General features: G+C 37.2%; 1 protein-coding gene across 4 annotated transcripts; it reads right to left on the minus strand.

Annotated features, from left to right (window-relative positions):
• Nucleotides 1-133: 133 nt before the first annotated feature.
• LOC144644142 (uncharacterized) lies at nt 134-23031 on the minus strand. 4 transcript variants are annotated; one of them, XM_078503566.1, is made up of 25 exons: nt 22990-23031; nt 15215-15295; nt 15079-15124; nt 14234-14535; nt 13721-13856; nt 12577-12825; nt 12150-12184; nt 11740-11943; nt 11260-11328; nt 10803-10923; nt 9718-9870; nt 9388-9478; nt 9195-9297; nt 8754-8806; nt 7345-7474; nt 7059-7162; nt 6504-6609; nt 5177-5327; nt 4564-4630; nt 4404-4470; nt 4188-4273; nt 3110-3236; nt 2790-2831; nt 2270-2389; nt 134-2168 (listed from the first exon to the last, which is right to left on the minus strand). In XM_078503566.1, exons 2-25 carry the CDS (start codon nt 15263-15265, stop codon nt 1977-1979), a joined length of 2805 nt encoding a protein of 934 aa, XP_078359692.1. In that variant the 5' UTR covers nt 15266-15295; nt 22990-23031; the 3' UTR covers nt 134-1976. The 4 variants fall into 4 exon arrangements, with proteins under 4 accessions (XP_078359692.1, XP_078359690.1, XP_078359691.1 ...); XM_078503564.1 differs by lacking the exon at nt 22990-23031 and adding an exon at nt 20108-20224; XM_078503565.1 differs by lacking the exon at nt 22990-23031 and adding an exon at nt 17976-18008.
• Between the last annotated feature and the right edge of the window lie 1103 nt (nt 23032-24134).

Raw genomic sequence — 24134 nt, forward strand, 5'->3', positions numbered from 1 at the left:
AGGTGACGTGGGTGCTAAATAGCGTTTCTGTGTATTTATTCACAGTCAATCTAATACCTTGTAATTACTTTAAGTTAAAGTGCCGAAAGGCTTCATTGTTGTAAATTGTGTGATATTTTATGATACTCAGTAATTTATTTACGTAATAAAGGTATTTTAATATTAAAATTGTTCCTTATGGTTCTAACTTTAGGCATTTTTATCTCGCCAGTGCTAATGAAAGCTACGGTGATAGGCAAATGATGATCTGTTCTCAACAGAAGGGCTTTGGAACGAGTTGTAGGCACCTCAAATGGTAACCCTAATAAAACATGGGAGTGTTTTGCTATTGTGAAGAGGAGCTTACTTGTAGGCCTCTTAGCAGACAAAGCAAAGACGGAGCGCATTTTCCCAATAAACATTCTTGTTTGGGAATTTAGCGATTTTCGATAGCTGTTGATTTGGTCACTTTTTATCCAAATACTCTCACACTTGCTTCGTCCACTGATTGAGGTGGCCAAGCGTGCGTAAGATTCGGTTCCGGGGAAGCCTGAACATATAAAAAGAACCCGAGAAACTCCTATTGCTCGCGCTCTTTTCAAGTTTGGTTGCTTGAACCAACCCCTAGGCAGACGTAACTACAGACGATTTTTCACTTATCGATTTTCAATAGAGGTTTGAACCCTACCGAGTTGCTTTTTTGTCTAGCGGGACCTTTAGCAGAAGATCTATTTACAGAGAATTTCTTAAATTTAAACCACGCCTAACTATGCTTAAAAATATATACAAAGACGTAAAAGCAAATTTATCATTCGATATATTTTTTTCTGCATTTGATTTGTCGCCGGCTTAGCCGTTAGCAATAGTCCAGTTTTCAAATGCATCACAATTCTAACTTGGCTCCGAGGCTCAACTTTGTACAGAACCATTCATTATTAACTGAAGACGACAGCCGATTTTTCAAAACATGTCTTCATCAGAATACAAATGTTTGGTCCTTATTCATCTCGGAGCTGTTATCAAAACCAAGGGAAAAAGTCACTGTTTAGACGCGTTAATGGTCTGCTTATGGGCATAGCCGTGCAGGCCATTTAGTTTCAAATAACATTATGTTCACGTACTGTAATTTATGGAAACAGACTTAACCAGGGTTTAGTCAGAGAATTGGTAAAGAGGCGATTATTCAGTAAAACAAAAACGATGAGTTGACAATAGTTCAACAAATTGATGCTCTCCTTGACTTTGACTGCCAACGCCAGTGTTCTGCATCCCGGACTCTCAATCCTCCCCAGTGTACTCTTATCGACTCTCGTTCTTTTTTGGGGCTCAAAAATTCATGCGAGTCGTGTGCTCGCTCGTTTGACAGGCAGATAATGTTAACTCTTGTGTGCTCACAGCTCGCTTGACTGCTCGCAAAGATGAAGGCCAATAAAATCAAAGTTGAAGCCGACTCTCTCCCAGCTCTTGTCTACTCTCATACACTTCTCGTTTGTTCCTCCGTTAACAAAATATTGTTATGCAGTAATATTTATCGTTCATGACGTGACTCTGGTCGTGTTATTTTGGGACAAACCGTTTTAGATGGTTGCCTTTGTTTGTTTGTTTGTTTGTTTGTTTGTTTTGTTTGTTTGTTTGTTTTGTTTTGTTTGTTTGTTTGTTTTGTTTGTTTGTTTGTTTGTTTGCTTGCTTTTTCGTGTTCTACTGGATGAGAAACCGTTTTTGGTTGGTCTGGTTGATCAACTTCTTCAACCAGCATCAAACAAGGTTAAAATGGTTGATCTGGTTGAAGTTTCCCAATGCAACACTTTTTCAACTATTTTCGGTTAAAACGATTAACTAATATATTAATAACAAGAACAAAAAACTCAACGCGATCCAACCAATCGAAAACGGTGGGAAACTTCAACCCAAACAGCCAAAAACAGTTGAGGTGGAAACGGCTAGGCCCAAAAGAACACGACCATTGTCCCATGCAAAGATGCTTGTCTGAGTCAGGTTTACAATGATGTTTTTCCCCAAGCAAATTTGACTGACGTGTCAGACGCTTCATCTGGTTGGTAGGCTTTGTTGGTGTTGCTGTTCTCTTGGGACCTCTGGATAATTTTAGTCAACCGAACCGTTTGTACCACTTTGATGTGGTGATCAACCACGGTAACCCCAGGCAGTGAAAACGCTTCCTTTGGCGAGAGCTATGACGACAATAAACAAAGAGAAAAGCATTCTGAGCATGCTGAATAAGGAACAATGTCACCTTATGTGAAGTTCTTTGAAACAAGGGTTGTGTTCTTACCCTGTGTGGTTTGTGACGATCTTCTGGTGTTTGGTCGTTTGACCGAGCCTTGCTGGCTATTCTGGTGACTTGCTGAGTAACTCGTCTCCTTCTCAAGGTGTTTCTGAAACTAGCTTTGACCTATAATTTTAAACGATACTCAGTGATAGGTTTCCGCACATTTCGATACCTGAAGTCAGTTAGAGGTAGCTACGATAGGAAACATGTTACATTTATACACGTCAGGAACCCGTCCCTCTACCAAAAAAGTGATCGTTTACATTTAACAAGACTTCATTGAGCTATTGATACTTGAGTTAGCTTTTCAGTAAGTACTTTTCGTTCAACGAATCAATATAGTAACTGGTTCAGGCCCTATTTCACCCTTTTTTGCCTTATCGTGGCGAGAAGCGGAAAGACAAAGGCCACGTGAAAAAAAACTTATCTTGGTCCGTTTTTTAATTTAGAACAAATTGAAGTAACGTTTAGTTCCAAAAGGCTTGTTCTTTATATTGGTATTTCATGGTAGCACTTAAGTTACCTCCTCATGGACGGCACATTGGAAAAGAAAGAGGAACACTCCCTGATAAAAAGAAGAGAAAAGTATGCATGAAAAAGTATGCATGATTAAGATCTATTTTAATTAAAATAATAGTGACAGTGTAAAAAAAAAACAATAACAAATAAAACAAAACAAGTGGCTTGAAGGGCAAGACAGACAACGTTCATTGAAGCGACTTTGGAAAAACTCAAAAATCGTTATAGATCGATAAATCCTCGGCTGAAGCTCGGGCTCACACAAGCTTTTGAGTTCAACCGAGCTCAGCTTTTGACTATGCTACCAAATATTTTGAAACTTACTTGAAGTGAGTTCAATCCAACGAATAGATATTGAAACACTATAGTGTCCTGATTAACGGCCATGAGTCCAAAGAACCAACTCAGCCCGAGAAGAGGTATCATTACCAACGAGGCACGAACAGTGACGCTGAAGAGCAAGAACAGAATATTAGATGATGATTTACACTTGTAGCTGTACTTTTTTAAATTTTATTTTCCGCCTTTAATTTTAGGACTTTTGGCTAGAATAAATACTTTTAGCATTAGGTGTGTGGAAACTAAACACCATACCCTATGGTGTACTATTTTTGCGACTGATACCTTTATGGGACGTGTCTCTAAGCAAGATGTTCCTGCTACCACTAGCTTGAGAATTTAGGCGGTTTATTTTCGCGGGTCAAAGCGCGAAGTGCGAGTTATTATTTTGCGGGTCAAGATGGAGGCGAGCGCTAAGCGCAATAGAAAAAATAAACTTTAGCCTGTAGACACAACTACCACAAAGAATAAACGCCTGAATTCTACAGGTTAGCTACAAGTAGGTCACTCTTAGGAGAACTATGTATGGATCGTATTATAAAGGCTTGTCTGGATCTCAAATAAATCTTCACAAAAATATCTCTAATTGTTACCCGACCTTATAACGTTATCATAATACTTAAAACGTCACCTATATGTCAGTTTTGTATCTTTCTAGGCTTTCGAAAGCCATAGTTACGCAACCGACGGTTAAGTCGAAAATCGCGCGTATGGCTTTCTTAAGCACTAGAAAGACAAAAACGTGACATCAGGTAATGTTTTAAGTTTTTTATAACTTTCCAACGGTAAATAAAATATCTTTTTCTCAACTTTTTTTAAAATCCATACAAGCTCTTATGGTACATCCATACAAACTCTCGTAGAGTGCTTTGGTTACCTGTGCTGCTTCATTTCCTTGTATGTGTACATGTTTGATTTTGTCCCCGCTATATTATGTCGCTGCAACATGTCCCTACAAAATATCCCTTCGTGTGTGAGAATCTCTACTTCTCTGACCCTCGGAGCCAAGTTTAAATTTCAATATTTTGAAATTTGCCTTTTGAAAGAGGCTGTGCATACAAACCGTATTTTTTTCCAATCGCTTTGTTTTGTAAAGACTTTCGTGTTCGTCAACCTGTACAGAACATATGCCAAGATGATAACATTTACCTGCCGAGAGATGTGAAATATAAGGTAAATAAGGTTGAAAATAAGGTGCTAAATAAGGTTGAATTCAAAGATACAATTCAACTCAATCTGATAGACTTAAGATAATACCATACTAGAAGAAAATACCAACCAATATAATGCCGCAGACGGGGACAATAAATGACCATATTGTACCAGATGAAAGTGACAACCAGCAACTGCACGAAAAAAGAGACAAAATAAATTATGATAGTCGCGCGGCTGAAAGATAACTATATGACATTGTAGTTCAAAGGGAACTCTGTTCTTACTGTTTCATGGTGCCATACTCGTTGTACTTCACGGCAAAGGTTCCTCCAACTATCACTAATGGTAACCCTTAGGAATAAAAGCGAAAACAAAAGGTTATGGCTATCATTCATGTTACCATGCTTTAAACGAATGACTCAGCATCCTTCACAGCCATTATTTTGGACGTGACGTGACGTAACTCAACGCAACGCTTCAAACAAAAGCGGCTGTATATAAGGGATCCCTTTCGGACTTTGCTTAAAGTGGGATGCGCCGTCGGATAAGGTAAAAGTCTGTGATCTTTTGTCTTGATCAGGGTTCATTTTTTTTAACCAAAATTTTCTATTACAATGTCTGTTAAGCATATTAGTGAAAATCAATCATCAGTGTAGTCAATCCCCCCCCCCCCCCCTTCACCGACTGACGATGTACAGGAGGAGCAGAACAGACGAGGGAGACGGCGGCAGCCCCGAGGGCGAGGGCCCGGAGGCCCGCGCCCGCGGGAGGAGGTGCCCGACGCACGACGGGGGCAGGAGGGGCCTGTGGATGTACTGTTTGATCTTAATTCTTACTTAGCCTTAGCCAAGATTTATTAATGTCAGATTGGATTTAATTTTATTGAGAGTGGCTTACCATATGCTAAAGCATAAGCTATTCCTAGTTTGTTTATCGGTTGGAAGACCGTTTTCACTTTCGATAGGAGGTGGATTCCTTCCACAAGCATCCACATGAAGGAGGCCAGGAAAAAGAAATGAAGGGTAACTGCAACAATGCTGCATAACATCTGCAAACAGAAACCAAATATGTTTATATGTTTGTATACCTTGGCAATAAGCTACTTCTGGAATGAAGCCGGGTCAGGTACTATCAAATAATAAGCGACCTTAAGATCGGAGTACGAGTACAGATTGAGTACGAGTTCGACTTTTTAAACCTGTAGTCGGCTTATGCTTTTAATCATCGCATTTCATATCACTCTCGTACCGATAGTCTTCTTTTTAATCGGTCAGCAACATGGAGGAGTGCGGGCTTTGGGAACGTAACTGGATTGAAATTGGAAAGTCGTAGTTGTACTCCGATCTGAAAACAGTTCTGAAGGAAATTATAGCTGGCAAACAAGTGGTCTAGTAGTACGCTATTGATGTTACAATCCGCCAAGAACATTTCTTCAATTAATTCTCCTCTTCCAAATCTTCCTTCATAACATAAATTGACCTCGAACAAGAGATTTTCAAAATTGTTTGGTGACTTTCATTCGTCCAGAGCACGCGAGTCATGGAAAAAACTGGCAATGCCTATTAATACGCTCTTAATCAACTTCCTCATGTTTTGGAATGAATGTAAAAACAGGCCAAAATATCAACAAAAAAATTTTCCTATCTTGTCCCTTTTCTCTTTTTTTTTTTGGTGGGGAGATTTTTTTTGTGTTTTTTTTTTATTTCCTTTTTAAACCCTTATATAAAATATTTTTTTTCCTCCTTTTTTGGGGGGGAATATTTTTTTTTTTTGCGTGGGGATTTTTGGGGCGGGTTTTATTTGGTAAAAAAAAAAAAAAAATTGGGGAAAAAAAAAAAAAAAAAAAAAAAAAAAAATCGTACGTTAGGCTGTTGTTTCAGCGTTTTCGAAAGTCCATTTTGGATGTTAAAGGTCAGCGTTGACCAGCGTTTTAGTGTGGGCAATGGGCCAAAACACATTCAAACGCATACAGCAAAAATAGGTACTTTAAGTTACTTTGCGTTCGATAGGAGTTTGAAGTTGTCACCTGAAGGTATCTCATAACCAAACTTGCAACATGTGCAGTCGTGCAATAATACTTAGGATTCTACAGCAGCTCACTGTATTATGACAAATAAACAAGCCACCTTATTCTAAATCAACTAGGTTGTTACTTATAGGAAGCTAAGTTGGAATTATTTTAACCTCATTTTATCATAGAATGGTCAGACATAGGTCTCCTTACCTTGCGACCTGCTGCATTTTCCACTCCAGTTAAAAACACAAGATGGCCTACTGCAAGGCATGCAACCAAGTTCATGTGGATTTTAACCTTAGCTTCTTTAATTTTCCTGAAATAATTTAAGTAATATTAGCTTCCAAGGTTAGTTTGTCACTTTTTTTACGCGTGTTTCAGGGCCTGTTCCACCTCTGATACTTGAATGCAATATCTGCATCTAAAGAGAATAACAATATGGCTACATCTATGGAGGTGCTGGGGGGGGGGGGGGGGTGGGCGCGGGGGAGGGAGAAAAACTGTTAAAAAGGACTGGCTAAGAATGTAAAAGAAATTCAAGAACATCACGATCTTTGGCAGCCTGTTCCACTTACTTGATAGTCCGGTTATGCAAATAAAAAAATGGCATTATAAAATAGTATTAGCCAGTATCCATTAACAGTCCTGGGTGGAGAGAGGCTATATGTGACCGTAAACTGTCTTGCATGTGGTTTGAACTCAGACCTTGCAATCAGGACCTTTACACCACCTCACGAATAGCAATTATTAGAGGTGGTAACTTACGTCAACAGGAAAAATGCCAACAAGCAGACTATCTCAGCAGCCAGTGACAGCGAACATCCCAGGTACGTCATCCATTTAAGAACATCTTTGTGTATTCCTTGGGTCTATAAGTAATGATCACGAATACGATGAGCGTGCTATACTGAAATTTAAGGGGGGGGGGGGGACGTTTTAGCAACAACCTTGTTAACACACGGCGAGGTTTCTATTTTATTAACCTTGTAGTGCATTTAGAAGTGATTATGAAATGTAAGTTATTTCTGTCGACTTCAAGCGTTGCACTCACGTTAGAGTCTGGAGTCACTTGAAGAAGAAGAGCAAAGTTGGTGAGATGTGTACACCGACACGTGACCTGTGACGTGTTGATTGACAATACACTGCATCCGTCAGTTGACCAGGCTCCGTTTGGTGTGCCACTGAGGAAAGAGTCAGCGACAAAAAAAAATTAATACGGCAACTTTACCAAATGTGTGTTACGGTAAACACCCGCATATGAGAACCTATGATGTCGGGTTCAGGCTGATCATGTTTTTATTTACCGGTTACTTAGTGAGAAATCAGCCTTAAAATGTCCTTAAATTTTTTTTCCGAAATACCATACATTGTACATTACTGGAGGTTTAATTAACATACAATGTCAACTGTTATAGTCCCACAGTCCCATCCTTACTGTCAGCCAGGCAATCGAGATCAATGACATCAATTGTACAAGAGTAATCGATGGGTAATCATATATTGGCGATGATAGAGAAATCGATGACTAATCGAAGCCGAATTTTGCCACGAACCCGATACTCACCATATTCATTGATACCTATTGATGTTATTGATACTCACGATGACCCATGATACTCATGACTTTTGCATCAAACATTTCCTTCCTTCTTTTTTTTTTTGTGACGCCTGGCGTCTGACGAAATTACGCCCAAAGGCTTACCTTCTGTCGAGACACAACAGATGATTCCTATGTGCAATTTTCTGATTTTCACTTTACCCAACTCTTACTCACTAAAAAAACAACTAACACGGACTAACCGCGTGAAACTAACAAGTTCGCTGATAGAATCGACTACGTGGTTTAGATTTGCTCGGTTGATTTTGTCAGCAAGGCTCGGGGACAGCCGGCATAAGCAGTTGCATTACTCCGGAATGAGACGAACGAGAGTAATGAATGAAATCAATGACTAATCAATGCAATCAATGACTAACGATGCAATCGATGACTAATCGATAACCAAATTTTGTGGCCATCAAGTCACGATCACATCGCATTCAGACTAATCAACTGATTACCTATCGATTACCTATTGATTACTCATTGATTTCATTGATGCCATTGATGTCATCGATTAGTTATGCCTGGTGTCAGGTACTGTATGGCTCTTAGACTTTGTATGGTCCAGCACACCATAGTACTGTATTGCTTTCGTATTCTGGCATCCGATTTCTTTTTATATAAGAACCTGTTTGATTTATCAGGCTGAATTGGTTCTTTTATATATGGTGCTTTATTGGCCAACCTTCATCCTGATGTTCTTAATCTTATATGTGGGTGTTAAATGCAATCGCTTTCAGTTGAAATCAACGCAAGATTATTTCTAACGACAACATTCAGAGGCCTTTATATTGCCTTTCATCTTATGTTATACTTGATGACATAGTATTATTTTTTTAAATGTTGTAACTGGTACTTACGGAATACTGAAGTTCCAAAATCCACAGTGAAAATCATTCTCATTTTCCGAATTCTATGGAGAAAAAATTGAAGTAACATCGATAACTGATTTGCAGAATCTCTTTTGTCCCAGACCTTTTAGCAAACTACTTGATGAACAAGTGTCGAACTTATGATTAATGATCTCTCTCTCTCTCTTTCTCTCTCTCTCTCTCTCATTACATTAAAATAGAAACTTGTTTCTAACGTAATGAAGATGACGAAATCTCCGAGTCTGACTGTAGATTGGTTTTACAAAGATCGCCGACCCGTTGCAGGTTGATCTCCCTCCTGGGCCAAACTGGCCTCATACAACAAAAATTGAAAAATAATAGTCAAAGCTATCGTAAGTGTAAAATTTAGACTAGTTTAAAAGAGCTTCCTGAGCCAACGGAAAAAAAAAATTATATATTTTTACTTACACGAGAAAACGGCTTTAAAGTCACGATCACGGGGTTTTCTTTAGAAACTAACCCATCAGGTTTCACACTCAAAGACATAATGCGGCTGTCCACCTTGACAGGCCTACATAAAGAAGAACCAACCAATCATCAACATCTGGCTATCAACGTAAAATAAACAAGAAAGAAAACAAAATTGACAGTTGATTCTTACCCTAGATGGCCGTTTCCTTTAGTTGACTGCACAGGAAATACCCTGTGGGCATTTTTGTAAGAAACAAATGACATTTGCCATCGCTGATGTTCTGTAGTATACAAAAGAAAGAAATCCAATATTAATGACTTAGTATCAAGTGCTTAGGCTGGTGAAACACAATGGAAGCTTACCTATTTTCTCTTTAAATTCTAAAGATTTCAAGCGAACAACTGTCGATACGCTTACTCGTTTCAGGTTTGCAGATGAGTAGTTTTCGGTCTGGGAAGTTATAGTTTGACATATATTTCACGGTTAGAACAGTTAAGAAATGTTTTAAAAGAAGCTTACCGTCCGTTAATGAGTGAGGAATTATAGCACTGTCCGTAGCTTCTCTCAGTGTGTTACAGGCGTCAGATGAATCATTGTCTAAATTGCATCCTTGACTGGAAAATAACTTCATAGGAAATGTACTTCTGCTGACGCACGACCGTGCAATAAATTCTGTAAAACAGAAATCGATACTGTGAAATTAAATTACTTTAAAAAGTTATTGAAAGTGGAAAACAATGAACTATTTAGCTTGTCCAGTGCATCATTTATTTATTTATTTATTTATTTATTTATTTATCTAGGGGCAACCGCAAAAAAGATATTGACAATCATTTTTTTGTTATTTTTGTGGTCGGTTAAAACGATTTAAACATTATTTCATTTTTTCCTGATTGAAATTTTAATACGGACACCGAAGGCACAGAGAGAGTGTCGTATTGAGAGGTGTGACCACTACAGATGTTATTATGAGCCAACCATCTGATTTAAATGAACACATTAGTTTAAAAAAGATCTCCGCAATGCTGATTATGAAGACTGCACATCAAGTAAGCTGCGTTCTCGAATGTTTAGGGGCACCGCATTAATATTACTCATTTTTGACTCTCCGAGACCGTATTGTATAATGACGCCACATCATGAAAGTAGAGCGGTACTAGAGAAGAGCGGGAAGATGTGCCGTTTATTAAAAGAAACTAAATATATGATCGGAGTGTAAATTCGTTTGTTGCAATACTGACGGGCGTGGTCGGTGGTAAGGGGAGGGGAAAGAGAATGAGAATGAGAGGGTAGAGTAGAGGATGAGTACTTTTTTTTTTTTTATTTATTTTATATCTTGTTTGTGTAATTATTTAAGGCACGTTCTTACAAATCTTCTGGGGCGTTATTCCCTGGAAGTCCCTGGCCCTTCAGGTTGGGTGTTGGAGGTGGGATCAATTATCCCACCCTGTAAAAACTGGCCTTGTTACAAAAACCCTTAGGGACTTTATGCGCCAATAAGTAAGTATTTCTTACAGATAATGTATTACGTCGATCCCATTAATATACTTTTTTGAAGAAAAAATAGTAAATTAATTAACGATGAACGTTTAAGAATGGCTCACTGATGTTGGAGAAGGAATACACTCTTCCATTTTCAGTTTTGTTGTCGCACTTCAAGTACTTGGTGAATGCCACGCCAAAGTCTTCAACGACCTTTAACACTTTGCTCGAGGTTGTAGAATTCTGAGAAAAAATGCCAAGTCAGGGATGGGAAGATGATATGTTTGGTTTTAAATGTAGGGATTAGTTATAGGCTGAGAATTATGCACACGAAACAAGACATCGGGAATGTCATTAATTTTTTTTCAAACGTTGTTTTCACACCATGGCACGAAACTATCTCGCACATTCTATTAAAATAAATGTCTACGTCTTTTGGCATGGTCTTTTGGCAATTGGACTTGAAATTGTACATCGTTTTCTCCGAGTTTCGTATTGAAGTTAATTTTGTTACGGTAAAATGATACAAGGTTCCTAAATGCATTTCTAGTTTAAATTAAATTCTGACCATATACTTACTAGAAGTGAATTTGTCCAGGTTGGAATGTTGGCTTCGTTGAAAAGTGTGCTTGAGATCTCTAAGAATGTCTACAAAAAGAACGTAAATAAATTTTTAACAACAACTTTCGTGTTGTGCTTACTCATCAAATGAAAGCACTCGGGCGAGGCCTACTCTGGGACAAAGTCGCCGTAACTTTGCGCGACTTAAGGCGACTAGGCGATTAGTATTTGTCCAAAATACGGCGATTTGGGCGAAGGCGATTTGGGCGACTTAGGCGACTTTGGGCGATTTAGGTGACCTTAGGCATTAGGTGACGACCTAGTACAGTTGTGGAACAGTACATGGGAATCATCATGGTACACCAAAAGCAGTAAGTTCACTTTAAAGCGACAGAGCGATTGGGCGATTGGGCGACTTAGGCGACTTTAGGCGTGGGGACTATAGGCGATTTGGGCGATTTGGGTCCCAGAGTAAATAATACTGATTCATCGATGTACCTTTGCAAACAGATCTCTGTTTTGTTGAGTAGCATTACTCAGGAGTTCATCTGGTGACACGCTTTCAAGAAGATGCACTACGTCAAGAATATCTCTTGTCGACATTTGGTCTTGCGCTCCGTAATTTTTCATCAGCTGAGAAAAGTTTGTTGTGTAATCTGAGATATTCATCTTTCCTTTAGATTTATTTGTTTCTTGTGCAGGCTGCAAGCAAATGTCATGTGTTTCTTAGTTGCTCTAACATCCGACAACATGGTGTGCTAAAATAAAAAATTCTCAGAGGAAAATTCTCTTCTACGCATACATGCTTTCTTTAATTTACAATATGGTACGAGTAACATTTTTATGGAAATTTGTACTTTGCTGGTTTGTATACTATCTCAATCCTATGAACTTGTTTGTTCACTTACCAAGTCACACTTTTTCACTTTGGAGATGTTTGTACCTTTAGAAATTAAGGAAAAAATAACAGTTAACTTTATGGAGAAAATGAAAAGAATGGAAACTAAGATATTATTGATGTAGCCACAAACGTGATTTAGCCTCAAACCGTGCCAAATTTGCTTTTTTCTGTAACTTTGTACCAGAGGAGGTTTTAATAAGCATCAAGTAAAAAGTTCAACTGAGCAAATTCCCCAGTGCTTTTCCTAACAGTTCTCCTGTACGATTCACTGCTGGGTGTACTTAGCGTTCTTTTAAAAATCAAAATGTGGTAAATACTGGTCTTTACTTTAAAGTTTTGAAAAGTTAGATAGAGAAAACGATAAAACCAAAAATCAGTCTAGTCTGACAACGCCTGCTGAAATTACCTATTTTAGTTTGAAGAGGAATACTTACAACTTTTTGCTAGTCGTTTCAGCTGCTCTTGCCTGGTTTCGTAGCAAGTGCTTTTCAGCGTGTCATTATAGCCGCTAAAATCTGATTTCAATGCTGACTCGTAATAGCATCGCCAGGACTTCTTTGGTGATGTCTGATCCCTGTCAAATCTGGCTCTTGGACCACCGGAACACTGTGCGTGTGATACATTATCATGAGATAATTCATTCCTACACCACAGATCCATTCGCCTTTGGGAATTTTCACATGCTTTTAAACAGAAACAAAATAATAGTAATTCATACAATCTCCTTTCGACTCTACTAGAGCTTCATTTTTCTACAAATAGTAAGTTCTTTATTTTTAAGAGGGTGGCACTAAAACGTGTACAACACTAATAAACTTGTGGCCCTCTATATAAAAACTAAAAAAGTATTAAAAAACTACAAATTAAAAACTGTATACAATACTATTCTACTAAACAAATTTTTTTGACTTTCGACTTTTAACGTTCTGTAAACAGTTTTTGAAATATCAACTTTGAATTTGTTATTTTTCACAACTGCGCAACTAAAACATCATGCCAATTGATTCTGTGACGTCAGGTTGTTTCCAAGCTTCCAAAACAGGACGCGAAACCTGCTTTCCTTGCCATAAACATAGGAAGCAAGCAAGCAAGCAAGCAAGCAAGCAAGCAAGCAAGCAAGCAAGCAAGCAAGCAAGCAATAGATCAATCAATCAATCAATCAATCAATCAATCAATCAATCAATCAATCAATCAATCAATTTATTAGATTCATAACGCAGGATGAGGTTACCCTCCCTATCGGAGCCAGAGGCTCATGTATAAAGCGCATGACAGTAATTGATATAACTTGGAAGAGCAAACAAATTTTCTATACAATTGGAAGTTTGCTTTGATCAATAGATTTAAGGGTTACAAGGTTTGTAGATTGGAAGCATTAAGCATAAAGAATACATTGCCTGAAAACCCTCCTCTGTCGGTGCTTTAGTGCAGACTATTTTTCCATCTTGCCCAATGCATTTATTTACTAATTTCAATGAAAAAATCTACAGTTTTTACTAAGAAGAATATTAACTATTGTGAAATTGTTCAGAAATACTTTATGTTATGACCTCAAATCTAGCATAAAGAAAAACTTACTAGCAATATTTCCATGTATCGCGAATTGAAGACAACTGCCTCTTTCCCATTTCACAGGAACGAAACGAATATACTTTGTTGTTAGATGAACATGGTGTAAAGATACGTTACTGCTGTTTCTTGCTCCTTGAAAATCCTGACAAATGAGGAAAGACAACGAAAAGTTCTTTACTGTATTTAGGCAACGACAGTGCAGTTTTTGCACAATGTTCTGAAGAAGGTGGGAGAGCAAGAATGAGTAACTTGTGGGCTGGTTAATTCTTGTAAAAGCAAAGAAAACCTTTTCAAGCTTTTTCATTCAACTCGATAGAATTTAAATTTGCGGGACAACGGTTTGATAGTTAACGTACTGATTGCAGTTGAAGTATTGTTTATCATCAAAGACGTCAATTACCTATACTCCGTGTTTATTGTGTAAGAGCGGAAATTGAACTCACACTATCGTAATCTAATAGCAAGGTAAGATGTACTGACCAGAAGAAATCAGTTAGAAACATTATGAAACGCATTTACCTTGACTTGCCCCATCTCCGTGTAATAGTACCAGAAGTGTCCAGAATTGGAAAATTGAATCTTGAAGTTTGTCTCTGTAAGATTTGAATTGTTCGTCCACGTGGTTATCGCACACACATCGTAGAAATATTCAAACCTTATCTGAAGATATGGGTCTGGAGGTGAAGGTGAAGAACACAAAATTGCTTTGTTGTCAGCATATTTTTGGGAAAATCTTTTTTCTGTGGCACAAACTGTCGAGACGTCACGCAATATGACGGAACTGTTTTGTCTTAGGAGGCTGGACGTGCACGCGAAGAGATCTGTAAAATAGACAAATACTATTTTTTTTTTATTGAACTTTGCTGTTTATGAACCCTAAAGACTGGTCTACACTATGCTTTAACTACAACCACTTGTAAAATAGACATCCTTCCAGAAATTGCTTTTTTTTTTAAAAAAAAAAAAGAACAACAACAACAACAACATGCCCTCGCTGGAAAAATATTTTTTTTCTGTACCCCTCCCTGGAATTCAATCAACATTGATGGGGATGAGGGGGGATATCAGTGTGAAAATGTCTAAAATAACTTTTTGCTGAATTTCTTTGAAGCCGTGATCAGCATAATAATGATGTCATAGACAAAAGAACGGAGTTTCAACAAACAGCAACAAGCAACAACTTGAACAACTTCAAAAACAGAAGAACATGTATAGAAAAAGACGTTAAGACGCAGACTAAATTTTTTATTTATATTTCACAATGAGAGGTAAAGGTTTTTGACAACAAACCATCTGGCCTATTTTTAACACTTTTTATTATTTCCTTCCCCCCCCCCCCCCCCCCCGCTATCAAATCACTATACCTTCAGGCTGTGGCGTCGATTCGTGTTTACACACTGCCTCTTCCTCCTGCAGGAAAAAACATTCGTACGTAAAGTTGTCTGTTATGTGGTTAAAATTGAGCATTAAGTTGAACTGTCAAAACAACGGTCATCTTACCTTCCAATTTGATGCAAAAATGAGCATTACAAGCCACTTTATTGAACCCATTGCCACACTTAAGTTCCGCTCCTACCGTCACTGGGAAAGAAAAAGATGAACCGTTGGTTGGTCAGTTTAGTTGCAGCTGGCCGGATTATGTATCAGCTCTACCTATGCGGTCTGTTTTGGCGCAGTTTCGTGGCATTCGTCTCAAAGGTTTCCTCAAAAGGTTATAAATTTTTTATGGGATTTGGTAATATCCTAGTAAATTCTTGATATTCACCTGAGAAAAAGAAAAACACTGCCATACTGTCACTGAAAATTAAACCGGAATTAACTTTTTTGCCTTACTTATTTTTTCAAATTACGAAGAATATCAGCACGTAGCTGGAAATAAGCGTGCCAATATGACGGGCTTCTATATTAAAATGAATAAATAAGAAACGAACTAACCTAAATTGTCACTAAGCAAGAGCACAGATCTTCTGAATCTGAATGAATAAGCGCGAATAATTCGGTTTAAAAGTATAATTAATTGCATGTGCAAACATTCGTCTGAGAAATGGGTCACGTATGGGTTATACATGAGAACTATCACGTCCGTGTGATGCTCACATTTAGCTTTAGAATGATCATCAGAATGCATAAAGCCGTTAATCACTGTCTGCGTACGTTTATTTCAAAACAATGGTCTGACTGCAACGTTTCGTGGCATCTCAGTGAAAAAAAAGAAAAAGAAAAGAGAATTGACAGTTGACGCGCACACACACAGCGGAAAATGGTTGCTTCCATCACGTCAATAGAAGTGATATTGGTTTCCTTTTTGACAGGAAAAAGACAACTTCATTGTTTTATTTGGAAGTAAACAGAAGGGGAATTAATGGCAGGAATACAAGCTCTTAAAAAGTAAATGGCGATAATTTTATAGCTTCTATTGTTGCCACTTTTTCCCATCTGTCAGAGTGATAAGTAATGGAGTTTTAACGTCGCATAAATAATTTCAAATAGTATTCACTGCCTCCTACACAGACTAACATTAGAAAAACACACCGTAATCTTGCTTTTCATTTTTCTCAAACGTTTCGCAAAACGCCTTTCTTTATAGATTATATTAATTTAAAACTGACTGATTTTAACGCTTAAGAGCTTACCATATGTAAATTCGTCTTTCTCTAATGCAAGCTAAGTATTTTTGGTGGAAGCCATCAATAACTACGTGACAAGTTCTCAGGAATAAACAACCAAACGCTAAATAGACGCATGGGATATTTGCTCACTATTGGAAACCTAAACACGTTTCTTTAAGCGTTTTGACAGTCTTTTGGAACAAATATTAAAAGTAACAATATTTTCAAATACTCGTCATCGCTAAATCATCCAAAAGAAGTTATTTTTGATTTGTTTCTTTGTCCAGTTTTGTGTTTCCTTTTAACATTTGTGATGCGCCAAATCTAAGGTTGCAGCTTCAAAATGAAAGAGGAGGAAAATGCACTATTAGGCATTAAAGAACTAACACAGGTTTTTTGTACAAAGTAAACTTACCGGCAACCCCTCTCGCACACTGATTTTCATCCGTTCAGCGCCAATAGGCGTTATGACACTTTTTGACACACGCTATTTTAAATAATGTATAGAGTAGATTTTATGTCAAACGCATTTGCAATTAATTGTCTGTTTTGAGCCAATTGCTCTTGTGGTATTTATGCGAAGAAAACTTTTATAGCGTAAAGGTACTAAATATTAAGAATTCATAAGAACGAATATTAATTGTTTAAAATCTTAAGGTAAAAAAGCATCGAGTTTAATTACTGAAGCCTGTTATATTGCGAAATACCTCAGAAAAGCGATATGAATTTCCTTTGAATGGGAAAAACTGATAGCCCAGACAGAAAATCTCATAAAATCGTTGCCAAATGTTGTCGGAAGTCGTAAACTGGATCCATTTCTTGTAGTTGCAGAGATTGCTAAAACAATATAGCTGTCTTTGGCCTTGAAAACTGTGACTACAATAGCTGTATGGAAAAAAATTAAAAATATTTGCATAAACTAATCCTTGTTCGACTTTTTTTTTGGCCTTTGTCGCACTTACATAAATACAAGCGCTACATTCGTCGTTGATGAGGCAAGATAAAAATCATAAAGCCTTAGTGCTACCTTAAAAGGAGGCCTAATATTAAAGGAGATATAAAGAAGCTTGAATCAAATGCTCTTGAATAATTTGTTGTAAGAGAAACAAAAGCTAATCGGAAAGACAATTTCCTAGTACTTTCAAAAGGAGTAGAACCAGTGGCCTTCCGCACACTGCTCAGTCTCTCTACCACTCAGGTGCAGTAAACTCGTGGAAACTACGCATTTACCATTATCTTCTGTTCAAAAATCCTCTTACTTGAAACCTCAGTAAATGAAGCCTACAGCTCTCCAACTAGCAGAGACAGTTTAGAGAAAGGTACAAGAAAACTGATTAATTTACTGACCTTAACTTCCTTTCGACGATCGAGAAAGGTTCTTCAATTCTACATGTTTTTTTTTTTTAAATTTAGCGAAAAATATAATAAATGATATGAAACAAATCACACATACAAGATGACCAATATACTAATAACGCATTTCACTTTTCGCATAAATTGCCTTTTTCCCTTAGAGTATCATAGATTAAAATGTTGCACGTATGCAACAAAAACAGAATTGCACGGAAAAGCGTATTTTATATCGATGTCAAATAAAATAACCATTAAAACATTGTTTTTAGTTTAGTAAATGTAGACTGGTCAAATCAAACCTCAGAAGGTCGGTGTTAAATGTACCGTCTCTTACATGATCAGTATTCTTGTTGTCAAGAGGATTTCACTAGCGCATCTCTTCTTTACGGAGCAGCTGCGTACCAAGAATTTGAAAGCAAAAGAGTCACAGAACGCATTACTGCTCAGCTGTCTGTCAAATTCCATTAATTTCTTTTTTCTTTTTGATCGTGTTTCCAGTATATTATAATTCTAAATCGTCTTTTTGTTAAAAAGGGAGAGGGGTGGATTGGGTACATGCTAGCCATCCCCTGGATCCATCAAGAAAAGATACAAATAAATACCCTTTAATTTAGAAAATAAGAACAATGACACTGCGTAAGTTCTAAAATTGTTGGCAATTTTAGCTAAAAAAAGTTAAAATAATTGCTAAGAACCACCACCCCCGCAATAGAGAATGATAAACACAGGTAAGTTCTTAAAAAACAACAAAACAAAACCAAAAAAAGAAAAAAACGGCGCACTTAAAAAATGGGGGAAATTCATAAATTAATTAACCAACCAACCAATCAACCAACCAAACGAACGAACCAACGAACAAAAGAACGAACAAACGAATAAATGCATGAATGGTATGAAAGAATAACGACTTTTCTGTGGTATCCTAGTGACTGTCTGCTATCAACATGAGTAAAAATCCGCAAATCAACAGTTCAACCAAGGCCAACAACAGTGGTAGCTGGAGAAGTCACGAGGGAAACTAGCATCCAGCAAGCGCACAAAAAAAGGAAAAAAGAAGAATGGCGAAAACATGTCGCCCAATGACGTAAGGCTTACCAGGAACACAACGACAGCACATGAAGTGGCCCCAGTGGATGGAAGGAAGGCGGAACGTGTGGGAGCCGGGACACTGAGAGAACACCACGAAACGCGACCACCGTGAGCGCCCGCAGAAAGCGCGCAACAGCCCCCGAACGCGGCAAGAAGAAAGGACGTGAGAAGTCCAGTCCCGCCACGACGCTCATGGCGACTGATGACAGGTGCCAAAAAGCATGAACGTCAACGATAAACCGTTGTAATTAACCTAACCATTTCCGTTTCCTCTTCCGTGACGAACATTTCAGCGATTTTTAAAAACGTGTTCACGTTTTTTTTTTGACAGCGGCAAAGTGATAATTTTCAAGTGCACGAGGTCGGTATTTCCAAACCTACTTATAATAATAATGATTTTTAACAGGAGGCTCCACTAAAGGTGGTTTCGGGAGGTCCTGAGAAAAAAAATGGCAAAAAAAAATGAATAAAATCGAAATAACAAAGTTGATTAAAAACCCCTAAAAGCAAGACGAACGACTAAAAATATATAATTGAAATTCGCAGTAAAATTAATAAAAATACATTGATCATTAAGGTTAAAAAACTATCTTGACGTAGGGCGACCAAACGCTAATAGGAAATAATACGACCAAAATAATTCGGCATCTTGGGTTTCATTATTGTTCCGTGACTTCAGAAAATCGCTTGAATTGATTCGAAATTACTAAATATTAGAAAAACGTGACTCCAGTTCATCGTAAAGATAGGCCGTGGGCAGAGATTTTCAGTTCTTCTCAAACAGTTTGCATGCCCGAGCAATTTTTTCTAAATACCGGTCAACCTGCTTAAAACGTACCTGCTAAGTCGAGTGATATGTATTCATATAAGGAGTAGGCATTTTTTTTCTCGCGCGAAACATTTTTAGGCTAATTCAAGAAATTATAGACATACTGTATATATATAAAAAAGAATCTCCGCTAAGGTAAATGACACGAAGAAAGCGGTCATTTTTTTATTTAAAGAGTATTTCTTCAGTCTCGTGAAACAGTATTACATTAGAAGCACTACGATTTGACAACGGACAACGCATTTTCTCTACGTGTAGTATTTTTGGTCATGTAATAAACAAATTGTATCCAGCCTGATCGGTTTGACGGGATAATCTGACAAAGTGCCGGAGCTAATCTGCCACGGACTGATATCTCATCTAGAGGGAGAATAAGCCTCAATACCAGGAATTACGAGGAACATCGGCAATTGCACACAATATGTGGCAAAATATTAAAAACGCTATTCCGTCTATCAGTCTGGTAGATACTACTGAAACCAATAAGAATCAAAACAAAACATTAAATCATACCTCGCACAAAGGCAGGAACGACTTTTCGTACTCGAAGGAGAGGAGACCATTGAAAGCGAGCTAATGGGAGAAACACGAAATTGCTTCCGTGATGTCGCAATTGTATGTAGTTTCCATGCCTTGCAGCTACAAAATACTTATGCAGACTAAATTTTCAGACTAAACTGTAAAAGACTTTCACCTGCAGGATGTCAACAATCCCATTTGAAAATAAACAAAAAATGGCAATTATATTCTAACTTAAAATTTGAATTTATGAATGAATTTCTTTACATTTCGTCTTCAGTAGTCATCTTACTAAAATGCTCGTTACAAACTTTGCTTAGTCGTCTTATATTAGCTGTTTGATGTTAATCTTACTTTCATCCACGAAGAACTAAGAAAAAAGAGAATGTTGTTTTAAATAATAACCCTTAGTGCTACTCTTGGAGATTTATGTTCATGAAAGATGAAATTTGTTAAACACTGGAAAAGGAGCTGATATAATACTGCACCATTTGAGCGCCCCTGAGGCGATATCAGTAAATTAAAATTATTGGAACTTTGACTTATTTAGACGAATTATAAAGAACTTTTATTCGTATTCAAGTTTGCACTAATTTAAAAAATAACATTGTAATGAAAAATTAATACTTAGTCAAAATAAAAGAATTTTCTAGAAAACTCACACATTCAATACACTGGCAGAAATCAAAAAAGAAGATCATAAAAAAATCCACGTTTATAGTAAAAGCAAAATAAATTTGAAATATTATAGTAGGTTTTATTTAGGAATTTTATTTAAAACCAAACTGGACAAAATATTATTTGTCTCCAAAAAAATCTATATTAATTTTATAACAAACCTGAGAAGGTGAAATTCACGTTTATAGTAAAAGAAAGGAAAATGTAATGTTAGAGTAGGTTTTATTTAGAATTTTTATTTGAAAATTGAACAAAATATTTTTAAGCGATGTACGTAAAAACGATATCAAAATTGTATTTCTCTCCAGAAAAATTAATTTAAAACCTAAAAGACGTGGCATTTGCGTTGATTGTTTGTCTGGTGTTTTTTATATTTTTTCGGTGTGTTGACTGTCGGTAATATTATCGATAACGTGTTTTTATTAAAAATAATGTGATTTGTCATCTGTTAATTAATTTCATTCACTGAGCTGAGTACAACTTTGCGGCGTTGTCGTAAAAAAGAATTGCCTACAGCGAATATAGAAACCCTGGCTTGCTTCACTGGGATTTCTATTCATACAGTAAATATTTTAATTTTTCATTGCACTTTCTCAGGTATTGCTGAATATTTTGTCTGTTATCAGCAAAAAAGCAATAAAAGTTATTAATAAGCAATTTTAGATTATCAAGGCCATCACTCAAAACGGCGAGTTAGAAAATTTTTGCAAGGTAACATCTTCAAAATTCAAACCACGTTTTCCCGCCAAAGTAAACTAATATAAGTTGTGATGTGGAGTGGCAAAACATTTCCACTGAATTAAAAGCCTGATGAACGAAACGACAAACTGAACATTACAAATATTGATAGAATCGTTGCTTTTTTAAACCTGAATGAAGTATTTATTACAAAACAACTCGACAGGCGACTGGTATATCGGACGATAATGCCCACGGCTGTATTCGTTATAATTATCGGCTTTAACATTCATGCCACATATTCCCGCTAAATGAACCAAAATTGTTCTTTTACTGATAATGTTTAAGCAAGGCGGATTTCGTTTATTTCATGGCGCGTTCTCGCCGAGCGAAATAAAAGAGAGTAATGTACAACGCAAACAAGTGCAACTTGATTGGTTGACTGCCAGTTAATTCATGCTTTGACTGGATTAAAGGAGACAGATGTTATATCAAAATTCCTTTTGAAGTGCCTCCAGCTGATCTGAAATTCCTAACACGAAAAATTAGCGCACACTTCGTCCTTGGAAATTATTTATCAATGAAAATTGTATTCTTGAAGAAGCTTACTGCTCTTCACACTAAACCAACCTAGAGTGCCAAAAGAAGATGTAAAGATAATGAATGCCTCAAGGTGAATTCCGTAATGTAGATTTGTCTCAGTTTTCTTATTGCCACGAAACTAAATGTCACTGGGAAGTTGATAAGGCTTGTTTTGATATACTTTTCGATAAGCGAGCACTCCCGTTCTGTTAAAATATTGAAGCAATTTCCTCATAAAAAATCTCTTATCTTCTTTTTCAGGCGAAAACGGAAATATCTCTGACTAAGAATCGGTTTAAACAGTTTTGCCGCCCTAAAATGACTTCGGCATGCTAAAATGTCTCCTTATTAGTCATGCCGACCCTGACATTTGCCAATCTTGCAGTTTTGCTGTCGGTTTCCAGGTGTCGCGATTTAAATAAGGCGTGGATGATTTTTCTTGCTTCTTCGTCTTCCACAGCTTAACTTTAAACTTAGCTGGCGAGCAACGGAACAAATTTTGTTTGCCTGTTATGGGAAAGAGCGGTCATAAAAGTTTAATTGCAGTCAAGCTCAGTATGTAGTCAGGACCAGGATAAAAAAGCGAATTAGCTACATGGTTTCAATGCCCTCCCTCAATTTGTAAACTGACATGTTAAAACAAGAACTCGAGAGATAAATTTTTAACGATACCTCAGTTTCTACATGTCCAGAGTCCCTTTTTGTCGCGAGGTTTATGTAATACGTTACCAATTATTGCCAACCGACATTTACTCGAACGTCACATAAACCGTTCGAGTAAACGTCGGTTGGCGATAATGCCAAATTGTGCTATATCTTAAACACTTTAATAGTGTGTTCCAATTACAGTAGCTTTTAGCTTAAAATAATTGAATTCTTTGCTCTGAAATCGGATTAATTTGTTAGAAATATTGTTTCGGTACCTGCGGTATACTTACAGACATGTAGGCTCTTTTCAAATGCGCCACTTCAGATTCAATGCAAATCCGATATTGATGCTTGAAACACTTTGAAATTTGGAATTAGATGCGCGGTTAGGCCTAGGAACAAATCCAGAAATGCGCTGTCCCATAGCTATCAGGGCTTTTCACTCAATAGTCAATGTTTCGCACTATAATGGCAATGCATTATGCTCAACGAATGTCACTGTAATGCTCAGATAGATAGATAAACTTTATTTACCCTTGGTTTAAATGAATCTTGTTAGGCCCCCACCATGCACTGGTAATGAAACCGAGAAAAAAAATTCAAAAGTCCCCTTAAACAATGAGAACACTATAAATTATAAATCGACTCTCCTTACTGCCACACTATCATGCTCCATTATGATTAACATAACAATTAAGGAGTAAGGCAGGCACAGTAGACATCTTGATGTAAATTAACAAATGTAAATGGAAACGGTTCACAATAAAATCATATCAGAAGTTATTATTGTAACTATGCCTGGTCTGGAGGCCAATGAATCCTACGAGTTTAGCCTGAAGCCCTTTTTGCTACAAACACCTGTTCCGTAGGTATTCAGTGTAAACATAATAACTGCTTGATATATTTCATGACGCCAGGCTAAAACACACTGTACCTTTTCTAAGCATAGCACAGTGGTTTACTACTGGCAAGCTCGCAATTTGATTGGTTACACGGGTAGTTACTTTCTATTTATACGGTTGATTTAATATTTTCTAAACTGAGAGCGGTGTTTTCTTAGTTTTTTTTTTAGGCCGGCTGCTTTCAGGACGCCCCATTGCTTTCATTAAATAGACTGAAGTTGACAAAAGAGACAGTTGTGCCATTCTCAAGTTAGTCTAATTGCCTAAGTCGCCGTTAACGTTCTAATGGAATAAACAATTGCCCCAAAAATCATGTAAACGAAAGCGGAAAATTCCTTAACAACAATGGAAGACAACATGGCACTGATGAACAAAAGGTTTGGACAAATGAGAGTGACGCAAAACACTGTCACTAATATTCATCAAGTATTTTTCTTGAAATGCTAAAACATTCGAGCACTAAAAAGCGAATCCATAGACTATTCTTCTGATGATGGAGTTTTGTTTTCCAAAATAAAATAGTTGTCAAAGGA

Source organism: Oculina patagonica, chromosome 2, assembly GCF_052425735.1.
Source record: "Oculina patagonica isolate OP01 chromosome 2, crgOcupat, whole genome shotgun sequence".
Classification (NCBI taxonomy): domain Eukaryota; kingdom Metazoa; phylum Cnidaria; class Anthozoa; order Scleractinia; family Oculinidae; genus Oculina; species Oculina patagonica.